The following is a 19,952-nucleotide window of genomic DNA, read 5'->3' on the forward strand; positions in this document are numbered from 1 at the left end:
ATATGTGACACGACAGGCTGCACCAACCTCTGGGTTACTTAACTACAAAACATAAAATAAAAAAACCAATTGACTACGATGAGAAAGACAAGCAAACATATATTTAGCGAGCGAAGCCGCGACGGGGATGCTAGTATCACTATATAACTAGATATCAGTGCATAAGCTTCAAGCTTATGTAGGGATATTATCAATTAAAACAAACAAAACATTTCTAGTACTGGTCATTATAAGACTGAAATAATTAAAGTATTAAGTAATGTAGTTTTAACTACAAAAAGATTGCTGTATACCTTTTAACAACTGCAAATAATATTCATGAGAATAATAGTTACGTGACTGTAACTATCTACGCAAGTAAAGAATCAAATATTAGTTTCTCTAACTTCACTTTTCATTAAAATAACACCAGAGAAAATTTGTACTTAATGTTGTATAAAAAAATGAATAAAGTTTATCAATTTTATTTATTCACCCAAAAACCCAATTACAGTTAAACTGCCCCCTAAATTTTTCAAACTACAAAATTCCATGTATCAAGAGAATAATAAAATAAATAAAACAAATTCATAAATTAAAATGTATTGATTTTTTTTAATTTCTTTTTACATTAAGTGAAAATAAGTTCTCATACAGTTTTTCCCAGGAAGACTTTTTATACAATAAAACTTAAATGGGTATGCATTTTTTACTCATGTTTTCATTTATATGACATTCATGATGGTTTATCATTAATGCACATATCAGTAAATGTATCCAATATACAGTAAAGTGTAAACTACATTATGTTTTTTAACCCTCAAAAATCCAGATATCAAGAAAGTATTTTATGAATAATTTGTATCACTTGACGAGTAAAATTTAAAATTACTTTTATTTATCTCACAAGATAAAACTATACAAACTAACTACATTCCTCACAATATTTCCATTGCTAGGTGCCAGTAAAATATGATAAAAAGTTATCTTTTAGATGTATTACCAGGTTAATTGCTTTTGTAATTAAATATAATGACATCAGTTTTTGTTCTGCGTATTCATTCAACAGTTTATGTTTTTATTTAGATAAATGTTTCAGAATACTTTATAAATAATTATTTGGATTTACTATTATCCTATTTTATTTTAAAATAAAGTAATATTTATGTGAAAGAATAAAATGAAGAAATAGATAACCAAAAATGCTAATGTAAAGATGTAATGTAATGTAAAGATGTAATGTAATGTATGTGATTCTACTTCAGATTTTGTAGACAGTAATTCTAGTAAAATATAATAAATACAGTGAAATCTACCTAAGTCAACCAGCCCCAGTTGCAGATGATTTTGGTCTTTTGTAGAGGTGGTTGGTTGCCTTAGAGAACATAACTGTTGGTGTGACTGTAATAATTTCTTAAAGGTGTGTCGGCATGGCCGCAATAATTCTCACTAAAAGTTTAGGAAATTAATGCTTTTAATAAAAAATGTAATTGTAAGTACAAAAAAAATTCCTTTCATTAAAATTACCCAACATTACACATCCAACAAATTACCCATCTTATAGAGGTGATCACCATGAGAGATTTCACTATATTTGTATACAAGGGTTATTTTTAAAGTAACCTCCATTCATTTCTGCTGTGCACTATCTTTTAACATTAACATATTTACTGCATCATACAACATCAATTAGCTGTTTTCCCCTGCGCTATTCATTTTTAGATCTACTCAATTCAAATTTTATTAGCCTAACTATTTTTCAATATTCTTCTACAACGGTAAATTTGAAAAGTCTTAATTATTTTCCTTTCTTTTTTCTATTGTCCATTTTTCACTACTACGAAGTGCTACACTCCACAAAAATATTTTCATAAATTTCTTCCTTCTAATTATTTGATCCATGTATGATACTTGATTTAGATTAGTATTTATTTTTATTTTTTGAATGAAATCTCCCCTTGCTTAGGGCAATTTACTTTTGATGTCTGCATTACTGTGTTCATTATTTGTAATTTTACTACTTAAATAACAAAATTCTCCCACTTTTGGTATACTATTTACATTAATCTTAATTCTTTATTCTTTTTTTTCTGTTACATTACATTAACTTTGTTTTATTCTTATTTAAATTCAAACTGAATTTCTATCTTAGCAAAAAACCCATTAAACTCATTTTAGTTTCTGCCAAAAGAATATGTCAAACGTACAGCTTGGTTATTGAAGTAAAAGTTAAGTGCTAAGTACAATAATGAATAAAGTAGTTATGATGATTTTCAATTAATAATTTGAACAATGAATACCTAATAATTTTAAGAATAAACAGAAATGACTAGATTATAGGCCTATTATTTATTACACAACATAAATTTTTACCCTCTATAGTGAGAATCAAACTAGTTGTATAGTTATAGTTAATTCCTGCAATAATGGACTCTTGATATAAATTCTAATAATAAATTTCTATAGTTATACACAGATTAGGTGAAGATAATATAAGTTTTTAATATTCCTAAATACATACAATTTCAAACTGCATTTAAGAATTTCAGGCTACAAGTAACAATTTTAACAACAAATGACAAATGCAACTTCAAAAATAAAGGCTCTTTTACTTCAATTATTAGATAACAGAGATGCTTAAACAAAACCATTAATGCTATGTAGTAAAGAAAATAATTTTGCCTATTAGTGAAAAAATGTAATGAAGACAGTACCAACCTCTTAACATTAACAAACATACGAGCACATAAACACATAACATTAATAAATGATATCTCAAAAAAACTGAAATTATATTTTTAGAAAAATTACCATCTAACAGTGTATCAATAATTAGTGCTTATCTATAACATACATATACACATATTATTAACAAGGTAATTCATACTGACTGTCTTTGGCCAGTATTGTGAAATCAGAGTGGAGTTGAGTATCGGGTGTGCTTGCTACCGGGAGTAGGTGTTGATGGTGATCAGTACAGTGACCAGGCAAAGACTGGGGACGCTGTGAAGTAGCAGTCACTGTTGTAAGCGAAGGATTACTACAAGATAGTGCTGTGCTCGCAGGTGATGTGGACAAGCCACCAGTAAATGAACATGACTGTAACAACATATTAGTAACATAAAAAATAATAAGTAATATCATGTATTTTATTTTTTATACAGATTTGATTAAAACAAAGTTGTTCTACTGATCTATAATAACTATACAAAATAAGAGAACAGAAAAGATCCTTTATTTTACTAAAATATCACATAACTGAAATTTAAATTTACAAGATTTTTCAGGAGATTTTTTTGTTGTGAAGTATCACTTTGCTTTCTATTTACTAAGTTACTGTGCAATTATACATTAATATTTAGAGTACTAATTATTAAATGAAGGTCAGAGAATGCTGATGATTATTTTTTTTTTTCAACTTCTAATTAAAATGCAAAAGGATTAAAAAAAATTCTACAAGTAGAAATATAAACCATCTATTAAAGGTGTATGAAGGGTTGTTTATATTTTCAGTTGGTCACCCAAAAAAAATGCTCATTTCTGTAATACCCCTTATTTTTTTTATAAATATATGTAAACTAATGGAATCCTCCTTTGAGATACCATTGGAGGAATGGTGGTATCTCCAATGGTATCCAATGGTAGTAAGATCGTAGTCCCTTTATATAAAAAAATAATATTATATAAAATTAAAAATTTTTTTATAAAAATATTAAATAAAATACAACTTTATATTATTAACTAAATAAAAACAATGTCTCAATTTACAAAACAATAAATGAAAACAAATCATTTTCAGATAAAATGTAACTTATATTAAATGATTTTTCTAGACAAGACATGCAATGTCATTTGAATCAGTAGAAAAACAATTTATTTTAAATGTATAACTAACAATAACTTTTAACATGCTGGCAAACCTATATTATGCAATGGATGTTTGACATCTATACCAAAGTAATAGGAGAAATCAAATGAATCCACAGAGACTGCATATTATATTTAATTAAATGTTATGGTATTAAAATAAAATTGTAAAAAATATCAGGATTATAATTTAAACATTTTTGATTTTTGATTTTTATAAATTTTTGTCATAAAGTGAAATTTCCATTTTTTCTAATGTGTTGAATTTTATATATTTGGTAAAATATATAAAAAAATAATAAGATTAGTATACATAATTATTGTATTATTATCTGCAATAATTTCAACTAAAAATTGTTTAAAATTCTCCAAATTTCCTTTACAGCATTATTCATAAACATCACGTAGATATTAAAATCAATATTAATAAAAAAATAGCAAAATTTCTAAAAATAGAGAAAATCTTTTTTTATTTAAATAAACTGCAGTATATTTTAAGTTGAAGTCTCAGCTAAGTTTTACAGATACAGTTAACATAGTAAATTTCACCTTAAACCAAATTTACTGTGGTTGATTAAACATGTGTTAATATTCTTTAAACTAATGAATAGTATAAATGGTTAAAAAAATTTTAATTAAAGATTTTTTTAAATATTTAAGATTAATAGAATTTACTGATAATCATATTAAATCATTAATATTTTTTCATTTCCATTCTAAGAACCTTTTTCTTCAAATCTCTAATCACATTACTGATTGCTGTTTTTCATTATTTTATTCATTAAAAAGTTATGAAAACAAGAAAACGTATTGTGGCTTCAGAGTGCTCTTTTTATAATACATAACATGCAAAACTTCAAAAAATCAAAATGTGAGTTCCGGAATTGTTTCAATAATTTAATACTTATAGTTGTTATTTATTTATTAAATACATATGATGCAAAATTAATGTATTATATTAGCAGATGTAACCTATATATTCATGCAAATGGAACTGCTAACTATACAAATTCTCCTTGCATGTTAATAAAAAGATTTTCTACAAACAGATAAAAATTTAAAGTACGAAAGCAAACTGACTAACCTACTTATATTAAATTTTCAAATTAGAAAACACTCAGAAATCTTTTAAAAAGGATGTCTCTTAAAATTTAAAACTAGATGGAATGATCTTTTTTAGTCAAACAATCTTCACTCAGTACATACTGAGAAAATAGTATACATAAAAAATTAATTAAATATTAACAATAAATACTGTTTGATACCAGATGTTAAACACGTTGAGTGCCACCTATACAGGAAGTAAAACGATTTTAATGGCCAATTTTTTTCTCTCATATAATTTCATTCAGTATCACAAAAAAAATGTATTAGTAATAACTGTCACTCATTTGAATAAAAAATATGTTTTTTAGCAATTGTTTTTTTGTGTGGTGACGCATTGGCTTCACGCGGCCAGTAACAGTTAAAACCTTTTCCCATCACAATGATCCACGGTTGATTAGCGTTCCGCGAAAATATGTTGGTATCCGATTGCCTCCCTTCATAGTCTTATGCTACCCTCTTGTCAAAAAAACCAAATCAAGAGTTATTGCTCACCTCTGAGACGTGGAGTGAAGTGGTACAGAAAACTTGCTGTAGAATTGTTTCTTGGAACCAATGTAGTAAATGTGCTATACTTATACAATCAGCTTACAAATGGAAACATGCAAATCATCATATTCAAAGAAGAATTAGTCGAAAAACTGACAGGAATCAACGTTAGTGACGTTCCTCCTCCTCCGACACCAGCAGACCTACCTCACCGCCATGTCGATGTTGGCAGACAAGGAAGAAGGCGATGTCATAAATGTTATGAAAAAAGTCAAAGGCCGAAGGCAGGAAGATTGCCATGCGAAAAACTACTCAAACCAAATATAAATGTGTGGTGTGTGAAAAACACTTTTGTTTGGACTGTTTTTTTGGTGTACATAAATATTTTGTTTGAAAGTTAATTTTCTTTTATTTTCAAGTTGAAATTTTATTATCTATATTTTATTTTCAAGCAGATTTTCTGCAGTTGCTTTTGTATAGTTTTTGTCAATAAAAATAACATCATATTGTAATACTGATATTCTGCATTATTTCATTACATTTATCATAGAGTAATAGCCATGTGACACCAGTGTGGACTCACTATCAACAGGCCAATAACAGTTTCATGACATACTGGCCATGCTCTTTCACTTGCCATGTGTTTTAATAGGAACTATGAAACCAAAGCGGAGTTACATGGCCATATAACTAAACCTAACATGTGGTGACACATTCGACTCATGCGGCCATTAGATCTGTAACTCTGTGAATCCAAGTTGGACTCTCGTGGCACTCAAAGTATTAACAAAAACATTATAAAAAGAGCTTTTCTAATACTGTTTTCTCAATAACCGTAAATAAAATACAAAGAATTGTAGCTATTTTAAGAAATTCCAATTAAGTGTAAATTTAGCTTAAAAACACCTAAACCATTGAAATCTCCAACTCAGAAAACCATTAGATCATATTGGGCAATCTGAAATGATTCCATTAGTTTTATATACATCTGTAAGGCCCCCCCCCCTTGGAGCTGGACACACAATTAAGCATAAACTCAGCTCTCAGGGTGCCTTCCCCTCAAACTACCTCGGAAAAACCCAAGGCCCTGCCCAGGCAGCTGGGACTCTTGTCTTTTTTCATGCCACGACTCAAATCAGGAGTTCCCAAAAGGAAACTCCCCACTGGGACTATAATCGTGATGCCTTGCCTCTAGTGGGGAACCCCCAAAGGGATCTCCCACCAGGACTACGGTTTTACATTACCCCCAATGGCATCTCAAAGGAGGATTCCATCAGTTTACATATTTTTAAGCTAACTTTATGCTTACAAGTAGAATCCCTTACAACAACAGTTGTTTGTATTTTTTTTTACACATATTCTAAAAATAGTTCAGAAATATTCCTTTCATAATGTTTTGTAAATATCATTTAATTGTCAATTACAAACTGTTATTTCTTCAAAATTTTCTCACTTATTTATAAGCATACACACAATATTTTCTCCGCACCTACTGATGATGACTGTTCAAATGAATCTAGTCATTTTTCCCATTTTGTTAAAAAAATTATTTTAATAATGTTTTAGCATAGTAGTTATTTTTCATATTTTATTTTACACCAATTTAAAATGTTATTTCAGAAATTTTTTATAAAGTTATTAACTCATTTTACAATTTCAGTTCAGACTATTTGTCATGTAAACAAACGTTACTCTATTCCTTCTAACAGAATCTTTTTTCATGAAAAACAAAATTATGAACAATGATCAATTACATTTTTTCAGTAAAAAGTATAATACTTACATATTATTTTTACTTATTTGTTTTAAATTAAAACTTAATATTTTAATTAAAATACTTAATATTTCATCATGTCTGCAGTTTAAATTTTACAAAAAGCAAATATTAGAAAATTTTATCACAGGTCCATATTATCTTAATTTAATAAAGCTGTAGCTTAGACATACAATAATACTTCATTACCTGCAAACTTACAATTTGTGGTTTCACTTACTCATAGTAACTAGCAGCTGCTATATAAAATAATAAATAAAGAACTGAAATGATTACCATAATATATTCTATTTTAACAGAATGCAGAAAATTATTATGTTTTCAGTTATATTTTTGTAAACTATAAGAGAGGAGTGTTCAAGAACCATTTGCAAGTAATAAAAATTTAAAACCAGACATGCATTTCAAGTGCTAAAACAATCAAAATGAAAATCTACTTCAGGATTTTTTAAAGATTCTTAAGTATTTCTATTAGATGGTTCATTTGAATAACCATTTATTGTAGATAATTCTTTGAATTAAAGCAATAGTTAAAACGCTAATTAGTACAGTCTAGTCTACCCTTTATTCTATTTATATGAATACCAAATTATCTAACTAGTTGACTATCACAGTGAAGACTGACTGAATAAAATCTGGAAAGATCAGCAACTTAATTACATAATTAAGAATAATAATAAAAAATAAGACATAACAAATGAAAAATAATATTATTATTAAATTTAGTTTCTTGTAAGATAAATATAGGATAAAAATTTTTGTTTAAGATATGTCTGTGGACTGAATTTTAACATTTATCAGCACTTGAAAATTAATGCCCCTACAGAAATTGAAAGTGTTTTAAAACAAGCTAAGTATTATTATATATTTTTTTGAGTAACAGATAAGACAGATAAGATAACAGACTAGCTATCTTTCTTTTAGAGTAATGGTAAGTAATTGTTTGACCTTTTCTATTAAACAGGAACCACAAAACATTCTATGTTTAATTATGACATCATTTGATTTAATTTGATATCAGTGTAACTGATATCAATTGCAATATAAAATTATGTAAAATGTATATATATAAAATTGAATGAAATGAATGTCATAATTATTTGCCTCCCTAATCCACTTTAACAGTGGATTATATGAATTTACTATGAGGTATTAGTTCCCTGTTTATCATTCTGTGTACTATGTTTACTTCATGTCAGTAGAGTAAAATTTACACTGACAAACATCATTTTTGTTTCCTAACATGCGATACATGATTTTAATCTGTTTTTTTTATGCTGAAAATGAATATGAACTCAGAATCTTTCTATCACCCACCATTTTTGAAAAAATTTTCAATTTTAATTAAAGGATTTTTTTTTCATTTTTCAATGTATAGTTAGCATTCTAACCTCCTATATTGTATTTTGTTAGCTCATCTTTTATTGTTTAACTTTGTTAACATAATTTGTAAGCTATGAACAAACAATAGCAGACAAAGAATTAAATCATATCATAGTTGCATATTATGACATCATATCTAATACTGAAGAGTGAGCCTTCATGGACAAGATTATCAGGTCTTGCAGTTTAAAACATGTAGCTGAAAACACAGCTGTTTTTTTTATTAAGCACTGGATTTAGGAATGAATGAATTTTGCTCAGTCTGATTGTTGTCTTTTGTTATATATGTGGTGAGTTTACCGTAAAGTGAAATAGAAAAAACATTACACCTTTAATTAAAAATGCCTATCATTTGTACTTTCAGTGTAAAATTGGTGATCAGGATAGTAAGTGGGCTCCTCATATAGTATGCACTAATTGTTCTGTATATTTAAGAGGATGGCTGAAAAGTACATGTAAGGCTTTGCCATTTGGTGTACCTATGGTTTGGCTCATGTAACCAAAGGATCATGTAACTGATTATTACTTTTGTTTAACAAGTGTGTCTGGAATTTCTAGAAAATCTAAACATACTGTAAAATATAATTCATTGCAATCTGAAATCAGGCTTGTAGTTCACAGTGAAATTATTAAAGTTCCTGAGCCACCAGTGAATGTATGTTTCGAAAGCAACGACGAAGAATCAGGCAGTACTGAAGATAACAACGATTTTGATTTTGAATTATCTTCCAATATGACACACCATACTTCACAAAGTTAATTAAATGACTTAAAAAAATATTTTTAATATTTTACCAAAATATCATTACATTCTTATAAGAAAAGAGTATGCTTTCAAAAGAATGCCAAAATAATTATATAATTCTATACATAAATAAGATGCCCATATGACACATTAATAGAAAAGAATGCCATATAACATATACTGTGTCAGAATCATCTAAGCAATTCTAGGCTCCTGTTAGTTATATATAGTTCACGACCATGAATAAATCTGCTTTGTTCATTCATAGTTACAACAGTTTACAAAATGTGAAATTGTACAAATGAAAGTTTGAGAATGTCTGTGGGTATAATTGTAGACTAGATAATTATCTACAGAAATTGTGTACAACATGCAATGAAGCATGGAGAAACTTAATTTATGGCAACCTAGTTTTCAGAATGAAAATCACATGGCATACTTTTCCATAACATTGGTTATTAGGTACTAAAAGTCTAAATGTTTTCCTGTTGATTTATTTAGCAAGTCTTTTCCTACTCTGTTGTAGCCAATTGCCGATAAGCCTCCAAACTAGCAAAGTTGAAAGAGAAAATTTCTTCATTTCAAAATAAACTAATCTTTAATTTTGTCAACCTAGTTGAAAGTGTACATGCAGACAAATAGAGAGGTTATGGGGATAAGCAAAACATAAAAAAGAAACATTAACGTATAGCTTGTTAACATATTTTGGTAAGTTTGTATAACAGCAATTGATTGGTGATAAGGATCTATTTGAATCCAAGCTGGACATAATAAATTGTTTCTGGTCATCCACAAACGTATTTAATTGTAAATCAGAAGAAATTAACATTCATATTAATTTTCATACTAGAATAATTGTTCTAAATTAACGAAACAACAGTAGCATAATGCTGAATTCATAAATTATAGTAGTGGTCATACAATGTACAAGAACCAATTTTTTTCATCAGTGCCTGAAAAAAAAAATATATAAATATAATAATTCAACAAATATTCGAAAATGCCCAAAGGATGAAATTAAAGAAAAAATTCACAATATTTTTTTTTTTTTTAATTAAGAGTAATTAGTTAAATATTTGCAACTTAACACTGTTAAGTATATATTTTAAAAGACCATTTTATCACTATTGTCATTATTATTGTTGTGTATTTTGTGGAAAATCCAGGTTATAATTTCAAGTAAAATGAAACTAATAATACAATTTTGTATAATTAATTTATCTTGTACACAGAAAATATTAATTTTGTATTTTTACATTATTAAGGAATGCAACACCCCCTCCCTTTTTCCGAACAGTCAAGGTTGCAGCTGAATAGATAAGGATTAATACAAATCAGCAGGATAAATGTGATCAATTTCCAACTTTTGAATTCTATTCTTCTCATAGAAGCAAAAATCTACATATAGAGTGTACCAGTCGCTATAAAAATTTACTGAATATAAGTAAATAATAATGATTAAAATGAAAACTTTATTATTTTCATCAGAATTTTAAGTAATTTATAAATGTAATTATCTTACACAATTTATATAAAAATATGTAGAAAAATAAATTTTATGAAAAAACTAAAAAGAAAAAGAGCAAAAATAGCTTATATAACAAAACCATACAAAAAGGTGTCACCATTAACAATCATGTAAAAAAACTTCATACGAGTAAATAAGAAGATAGTGTAGTATGGACCTTGATGAATCAACAAAGTATCTGTTAATTTAAACAACAGACAAAGAAGAAAAATAAAAAAACTTTGTCAGCCTTTCTTTTTTTTATTAAAAATATCTGGCACACTGATATGGTGTATAGTATGTACCAGTGATCAACGATATTGTACTTACTACTGAAAAAAGTAAGAATAATAATAAAATGTAGTTACAGAAGAGTCAAAATATTTTCATGACTTAGAAAATCATACACTTCTGGGCTGAGGAGAGCTCATCAGCTGAAAGTAGAAAGTCTGAGATACAAACATCATACTATATTTTAAGAAATATCTAATAGAGAAAGAAACAAACTAATTTTTTATATGTTTGATAAACGCCTTCATTTAAATACAAAAAAAAAATTATCGCAAATTAACTGGAAAAGGGGGAGAGGATTTTTTGTATATATTCTTTTCCATTTTTAAAGAAATAAAAGTTATTTACATTTAAAAAATACATTAGAAAATTAATAAATAGATTTCAACTAATATTTACCAACCTTTTTACTATAAAAGGTGAAATGTAGTCCACAATAAATCTGAGCCTGCCAGAAAGAAAAGGAGACTTATAAATAAAAATATTGGGGAAAATGTGGGGTAACAAACAGAAATACAGTTGAAGAGTGTAAGTATCAAGATAGTATTTGAAAATTAACTTTTGATAGAATTGAACAAAAGGAGGGCTTAATGTTGGGCAGTTTGGTTACATGCACAAGGAAGACTAGGAAATAATAGTCTAAAAAAAAACAGAAAAGAAGTTAGATGGTGAAAATTTATGCATATTTATTAACCCCCAATCCATTAGCCTATAAATCTGCACAGAATCAAAAAAAACTTTAACACTAAGTTGGTCTGTACATGACAATCTTCATCAACCCTACTAGATCTATCAATTTTTAAAAAGAATTTGAGACCTGCTCTTTGAACAACTTTTAATAAGGAATTATTTGATTGGCTATTTATAAAATTCTGAAAATGTTTGTTTTAAAAACAGCTACAGTTTATAATACAGATTATAGCACACATGAACAAAAAAAAAAATTATTTTTTTGTTTGTATGAACAGTTACAGTATTTAATTTATAAATATTGCATTTGTAACAATGTTTCTGTTAGTTCTTCACTTTGTTTTTCTATTTTAACTAAAGTGAAAATATAATATTAACAACATATAAGCTAAAATTACTGGAATAAATGTTTTAAAAACCACTGTACATGTAAATGTGAATTAGCTTCCAAATAACATTTTATTATAATAGTTAAAACGTTAAAAAGCAGACAATTTCTATTAAAAAAAATTTTTGATTGCACTTTTTAAATAAATTCTGAATGGAAGGCCTCGTAAACAATTGATGATATATTTCATGCTTGACCACCTTACAAAAGTAACACACAGTCCAAGCAACTGCCTGACCTTTTTTTATGACTCTTCATGTTTTGTCAAGACTGATTATGCTCAAATTGAAAAGAAGTATAATTCTGTTATTGGTAATTGAAAAACGGTGTATTGATTTAAAATAAGCTAAATGTCTGATTAGCTAGGGGAAAAAATCATGCAGGAAGGGTCACACAAACCTACCTGCCACCTATGGGTTAATAATCAAATATTCTTAAATAATAATACTAAATTAGCTTATTTTATTACAATAAAATAAATCCTAAAAAAACAATATATAATTAACAAGAGATTATTAAACAACACATTTAACAGAATTCAATGGTAATTTATAAGAAAAATGAGTGAGATAATCATATACAAATCCACAAAACAGTTACAAAGAAAAGGGAATAGCACTAACAGTACAATAATACAATTGTATTGGTCACAGGAATAGAGTACTGGTGAGAAATGCCACAGTGCCACATATGAATATGTATGTTGTATGCGTAGCAACTCAATGTCGTTCTAGTGTAATAAAATGAAATGCCAATCATGTTAAATTTCCTCAATAAAGCAATATATGATTCAACGAATACAATACAGAATAAATATAGAATAACATTCAGAATGAATTTAATCATTCAGAGTAATGTGCCATCATAAAAGCTAATACTGGTACACAAGCTAAAAAGGGGACAAAATGTCACCCAGCTAGGAAAAAATAAAACTAAAAAAAATTCCATTTTACAGATATTTTCTTAAAATCAACATTAACCCTCCTTCATTTAAAACCTTTGGTGAATTATAAGAGTAAATTATTTCTGTTAAGTTTCATGTAAATTACGTAATTAGTAAATTTAATGTTTATACTAATTACAAAAATTATTACAAATTATTGTTCTTGAATTATATACAAAACTTTCTTTTTAAACTCTCTGAGCAATAATTACAAATATCCTGCCAGAACTAAATTTATTAAGATATAATTATAAAATAATAAAAAATATATATAATATACAGTGTATCTCAAATTTGACCTGGGAATTTTCATAATCTATTCTACTTATAAAAATAATAGATCAAGTTTATTTAAATATATGTCCTAGAATGCTTCATTTGAGTTACGGGTAGTGAAAGATTTTGCTTGAACTTCAGCATGAAGCTGTAAAGAAATTTTTTCTTATGGTTTTTGACCTAAAAAATGGAATAAAATAGGTCCCAGAACCGTATCTTTGGTCGCTTTTGAGAAATCTGGGGTGAAAATCAATAAAGTGGGATAAAAAACATGTTCTTTACGTTTGATGAATAATGACTTTGTTAAATGGGTAGTAAACACAGCTTTTATATAAAACCTGTAGAGAATTTAATTCTGAACAAAATGGTGTAAAAAGAAAAGTAAGAAAAACTTTAATGTTATTTAAAAATAGTACATTAGACTGACGTGCATTATACGTACCAGTTTATAACAAATGTTCAAAAATGAGCTTGTCATTTTCAATAAATTTCTTGGCATGTTCCTGTACTGCTTTTGTTGCTCTTTTTAGCTCAGGACTGTCTTTAAGTTGCTCAGCCACATCCATAATGCGGACAATTAATTCCTCAAGAGAATGTATTTTTTTTTTATACAATAATTTTCATCAATCCCCAGAAGCAAAAATCTAAAGGTGTTAGATAAGGCGATCTTGGTGACCAGGAAAGAGAACGTCCACAACCGATCCATTTTTCAGGAATTGATAATTTAATTGAGTTGAAACAGCACAAGAGAAGTGGGAAGGCACACAATCATACTGGAAGTATACTTTGAGTCTCAGCACAGAGGAACATCTTCAAGCAGCTGCAGCAATTCTTCTTGAAGAAAGTGCAAGTAGACCTCAACATTTAAGTGGCCAGTACTATGAACAGTCTAACAACAGATTGTGAAGAAAGCCGCATCACACATTGATGCTACATCAATGTTGAAAATTGCCTCCATTGTTTCATGGGAATTTACTTCTGCCCAACAACAAAACATACTTACTTGTACAGTTGTTCAATTTGTATTCCACCAACTGCAGAACTCTAAATGAAGTGGACCGTCTCCTGTGTGCAATGTTGAACTAATTGTTCATGATAAGGATAAAACTTGTTTTGTTATGTGTCCACCAAACTATTGAATGCAAACCTCCGATCCGCTTAAAAAGACATTGTGTACTGAAGCCTGGACTGCGCTGAACTGAATTAATAATAATTTCATCAATAACAGCAGCATATCAGAATGATTGTTCATACTGGTACAAATACTAGGTAGTGAACCTGTTTGCCAAAGCAGGTGTGTGTATACGGTTTACTCTTAAACAGTAAAGGTGTGTACTTAAAGGTGTGTGTATAGCTGTTATGTTATTGCCAGCTTTAAAATGATAATTTTTCAAATAATTTATTGTATTTCTGTCATTAATAAATATATTATTATCTAAGTAATTTTTACTTATATATTTTTATTCTAAAATTGTTGAGTAATTTACAGTTTTTTTATTAAATTCTTTAACTTCAATTTTTAATAGTAAATTTTGTTTCTACAAATTTTTCAGATCATCAAAAAAGAATTTGGTTTTTGTTTACATTATGTACTTTCTGAAAAATGTAGTAATGTAGTGTTTCTAAAAAAAATTTGAATTTTTCTAGCTTTTCTGTTATTTTATTTAACTTATCTTATATTATTTTGTTAAGAATTAAATTCTCTATAACTTTTGTTTAAAGGTTTTATGCGTTTTTACCCATTTAACAAAGTTACTATACATCAAACATGAAAACCAGGGTTTTTTATTCCAATTTATAGGTTTTCACCCTAGATTTTTCAAAGCCTACCCCAGATATGGTTCTAGGTGCCTATTTTATTCAATTTTTCAGGTCAAAAACCATAAATCACTAATTCTCCCCCTTATTAACATCCTCAAGTTTTCAGTATGACCTCATTTCACCGGGGTAGCCGAAATCAGAGAAAAATATTTCACTAGCCATAATTCGCAAACACAGGATTTTAGGACATATGTTTATATGAGCTTTTTCCATTACTTTCACAAGTAGAGTAGGTTATGAAATTCCTGGGAGAACTTCTCAGGAATTACTTCCCAGGTGTTTGTGATACACTCTGTATATAATAAAATCTACTGGTGCAGTAACAGTATGAGTGTTTTTACTTATACGATTTTTTTAATAGGAGTTTTACATGTTCGGTTTCTTTTTACCCTAAAATTTCAAATTATTTCCACTTTTATTTAGTTATTAACACATTTTAGTTTGTACAACTTGTCAGTTTATTAATAACTGTATTTGTGGAATACATGCTAAATGTTTTCTTAATGTGACACGCTAAAACAAAAGAAAAAAATAACTGTTGAATTAAGTAGGATCTGAAAGCTGAGTAAAATTTAATCCTAAAAAAAAATAATAAATTTGATAATAAAAGGCAATGGTTTAAAACTATAAAACAAGAAAATATAAAAACATTTATCTATATATTACATATCTTTGATTCACTGCATGCAATAATTTACTTACTGAAATTGAAATTCAGTAAGTAATTCATGAAATTTTACTAACTTCTACACAAGTCAAGAAAATAATACCATAAAACACGTAACTGCCTTTTCATGTCCATATAAAGAAAGTTAAAAATTTTCAAAATAAAAAACCACTTTTCAATAATTTACAAAATTTATATTATAGTGAAACAATTGGCAGTATTACTTAACAGTTGTTTTATAATGTTTTAAAGCAAGTTGAATCACACTTATTTGAAAACAGTAAAATTCATCTCTGGAACAGCAAGATGACAAATTACTTGTTACTTGATGACCAATAAGGTAATTGATAAGTCATAAGATACAATTTCAGCCCATTAACAGTAAACAGTAGCACATATTGAAATCACTTTTGATGAAATATTTTTCAGCTACATTAAATGATATATTGTAGCATTGTAATATGTTATATTGAATTATCATAGAATTATACAAAAAGGTAGACTTGACCAAAATCACAATATGATGATGCCATTCAGAATTGTTCAAGAAGGCAATGTATTGTAAATCTTGTAGAAATTGATTCTGTTTCTTTACAATCCTCTAATAAACAAAAAAATTTGTTACATTATCAGAGAACACTTTTTTTTTAAATTATTTTGGTTTAAGTGGAAAGCACATCAAAGAAAATCATAAAATTTCCTTATCTGAATTTTCTTATCTAATTTTTCCATACCTTAAGGCCAATTTTTGCCATAGTGTCAGTTTCCAACAGAAATGTTTACTTTTTTGGAACCGATATATTTTATAAATCAAATAAGAAACTTATCCAAAAGATTTTGAAAAGTTACAGCCCAAATATAATACTTGAATTGAATATAACACGTTCTTCATGTGTGTTAATAACACTTTATTTCATCTTTTTGTAGAAATGGTATAACTGCTGACACATCAGATGGATGTAAACTGATTCACAACATAATAAAAACACCTTAATTTAGATAAATGAAGAGTTTGAAAGCCGTTGTTTATTTGGAATGATCACCAACAATCTTTGTACAACAAAACAAAGGATGCTATTTTTACATGAATGCCCAAAAGAGTGTAATATGTTTAGGGTGTATGTATGTATGTTTGTTTAACCATAGCAGCTCAATCGCTGAACCGATTTAGATGTATGAACATGCGTTGGAATCCTTATGTTACTGGAAGTGTCACAGGCTCCATATACATATATATATATATATTTATTGCATTTTTATAATCAAAAACCAACTTTAACAACCCAAGTACAGAATTACAAAATAAATGAAATGACACTACCTTATTTTTTTATTCCAAAACCACTTTCACAGGATCCCGTGAAAGAAAAAAGTTGATGTCAAAAAAAAGTATCTAATACAAAAGTTGTCGATCATGCAAAAACTTTTGTAGAGGTCACTTTTTAACATAACCTCAAAATTTCAGAGATAAATGCAGTCTTTTTTTCATTTTTTATTTACATTTCTTCAAAAAAAATTTAATTTTGACAAAACTTGGTGAAAGTATCCCTTTCAGTATCTTAAATAACCACAAATTTTTTTGGATAAAAAAAATCAAGAAGTTTTTTAAGATATTCATTTTTTCCGGTCCAAAACACTTTTTTTAAAAAAAATTCTTTTTGAAAGATCATCGTACAGAGTTCTGCTGGTGCTCATTTTTTTTTTGGCATATACTTTATGGTAAAATAAAAAAAAAATCTATAATCACAATTCAAGAAAATGCTAAAAAAAAACAAAAAATGACTCTTGGCACAATGAATTTTTCAATAATTGTTGATATGTTTATATTTTAAAAAATTCAAAAACTAATTACACCATTAAATTGTACATTAAAAACAGAAAAGACTGTGTTTCATTGTTTGACCTGAAACTTCATTTTTGTGCAGTCAGTATTGCTATAAACATCTACGTCGAATAATTTTGTATACCAAAGGATCTAAACAAGGTGAGTGGGCATGCAGCTCCGTTCCCGCTATCATTACAGAAAACGTCTTCAAAAAAAAACTTTAAATCGCAACTGTTTCATCAGTTCACTAGCACTGAAGCTTTACCAACTACCAAAAATGTAGTACATGTTATTGATGGTGGATTTCTGTTCACAAACTTGTTTGGCAAAAAAATGATACCATTGAAGTGATCGCCAGAAAATACTTGCCTTTTGTACACAATCATTATGCAGACAATAGCTGTACAGTATTTGATGATTATTCGGAGAATGAGACTGATAATGAAAAGTCAACTGCATCTTCAACAAAAGCAGCTGAACGCTTGAGGCAAAAAAAAATTCTTTGAGTGTTCCTTTTTTTAATATTGAACCGCAAAAAACAAAAATAACATTTTTACAAGAGAGATTTTTGTCAAATGAAAAAAAAAAAGAATGAATTAATAAAAGAGTTACCAAAAGCATTTAGATTTACAGGATATACAATTAAATAAGCAGAAGATGCAAATCCATTAATTATTAATACAGCAATAGAAATTGCCGAAAAAATAAGGTTACAAATGCAGCAACAGGAGATGCCGAATATAAAAAACTCTCATTGTTGTTGGCCAAGATACTGATTTTTTGTTTCTATTCAATCAATTTAACTCGACTAATGCAACAATTTACTTTCTCAAGCCAGATGCAGGCAATGTAAGCAATTCAATGTATTCCTCAAATAGTTTTAAGTATGAAGATTGTGGTTCTGTTGTTGGTTTTTTTACATTGTTTTACTCCCTGTGACACAACATTTGCTTTTGCAGGCAAAGGAAAAAAAACAACTTGAATTCACTGATTAAAACTCCCCAGTAGACAGAGTTGGTAAAGCCTTTTTATCAGATTAATGCAAAGCCAATAGTCATTGCTCAAAATGGATGTAAATTAATTTCATCTATTTACAAATGCACAAATGATAAATTATCTCTGGATGATATGAGATTTCAGCAATACAAAGTATTAACTGCAAACTCTACTTTTAAATTAGAAAAATTATCACCAACTGTTGGAGCAGCTACACAACACTCAAATACAGCATACTTTCAGCTTCAAATGTGGCTTGGAAACAAAATAACTGCAACTAAATCAGGCTGGAAAGAAGTAATTGTAAATAATTCCAAAATACTCATGTCTCACTTTACAGAAGTCTCATCATGCCTTAAGATTTTAAACAACCTCTTGCAGCTGTGAAACCAGTTGTGAAGGTAACAGATGCGAGTGTCAAAAACATGAACTGCGATGTACAAATTTATGTACAAAATGTCATGGTTTGGACGACTGAACGTTGATAAAATTTTGGAAAATTTCAGTGATTCCAAAGACATTTCACATGAAAACAAGCAGCCAAGGTTTTGCTTGAACCTGGAAGAAATGTTTGAAGATTAGGAAGAAACCCAGTCTAATGAAGGATCAAACGACGAAGATAAAGTTAAAAAGTTGCCAAAAAGACCAAGATTGGCCTAGTATTAATTAATTGTAAATATCAATTGTAAAAATTTTGAAAAATATAACTTTGTAAGTAAAAATTGGAATTTTAAATAAGTTAATTTAAAAATCACTTATATGTCTATGAATTCATTAAAATATTTAAAAAAATAAGTACATTTATCGATTCTACAACAAATTATTATTTTTTTTTATTTTACTGAAACTTCATTATTCAAATTCAATTTTTAGCAATACTGCACAAAATAAAGTTTCAGGTCAAATAATGAAACACAGTTTCTTTTGTAATTTTTCCATACAATTTAATGGTGTAACCAGTTTTTGAATTTTTTTTTTAATTTAAACTTACTTACCAACAATTACTGAAAAATTCATTTATGTAAGTCATTTTTTTGTTTTTGATAAAAAAAAAAAAAATCTATGATCACAATTCAAAAACATACTTAAAAAAACAAAAAAATGACTTGTGATTATAGACTTTTTTTTTTATTTTACCAAAAAGAATATTACCGAAGTATTATCTTTTTTTTACATTTATTATAAGCCCCTTTACCATTTCCACTCA

General features: G+C 27.8%; 1 protein-coding gene across 2 annotated transcripts in view; it reads right to left on the reverse strand.

Annotated features, from left to right (window-relative positions):
• The window catches only part of LOC142334182 (oxysterol-binding protein-related protein 6-like), a 149,489-nt gene that overhangs the window by 52,284 nt on the left and 77,253 nt on the right, over positions 1-19,952 (reverse strand). For both annotated transcript variants that reach the window (XM_075381993.1, XM_075381992.1), the window contains one exon: positions 2,871-3,078. In XM_075381993.1, the coding sequence (XP_075238108.1) occupies positions 2,871-3,078 (208 nt within the window). The remainder of the gene's footprint in view (positions 1-2,870; positions 3,079-19,952) is intronic.

The sequence above is a fragment of the Lycorma delicatula genome, chromosome 1 (assembly GCF_047948215.1).
Source record: "Lycorma delicatula isolate Av1 chromosome 1, ASM4794821v1, whole genome shotgun sequence".
Taxonomy (NCBI): Eukaryota; Metazoa; Arthropoda; class Insecta; order Hemiptera; family Fulgoridae; genus Lycorma; species Lycorma delicatula.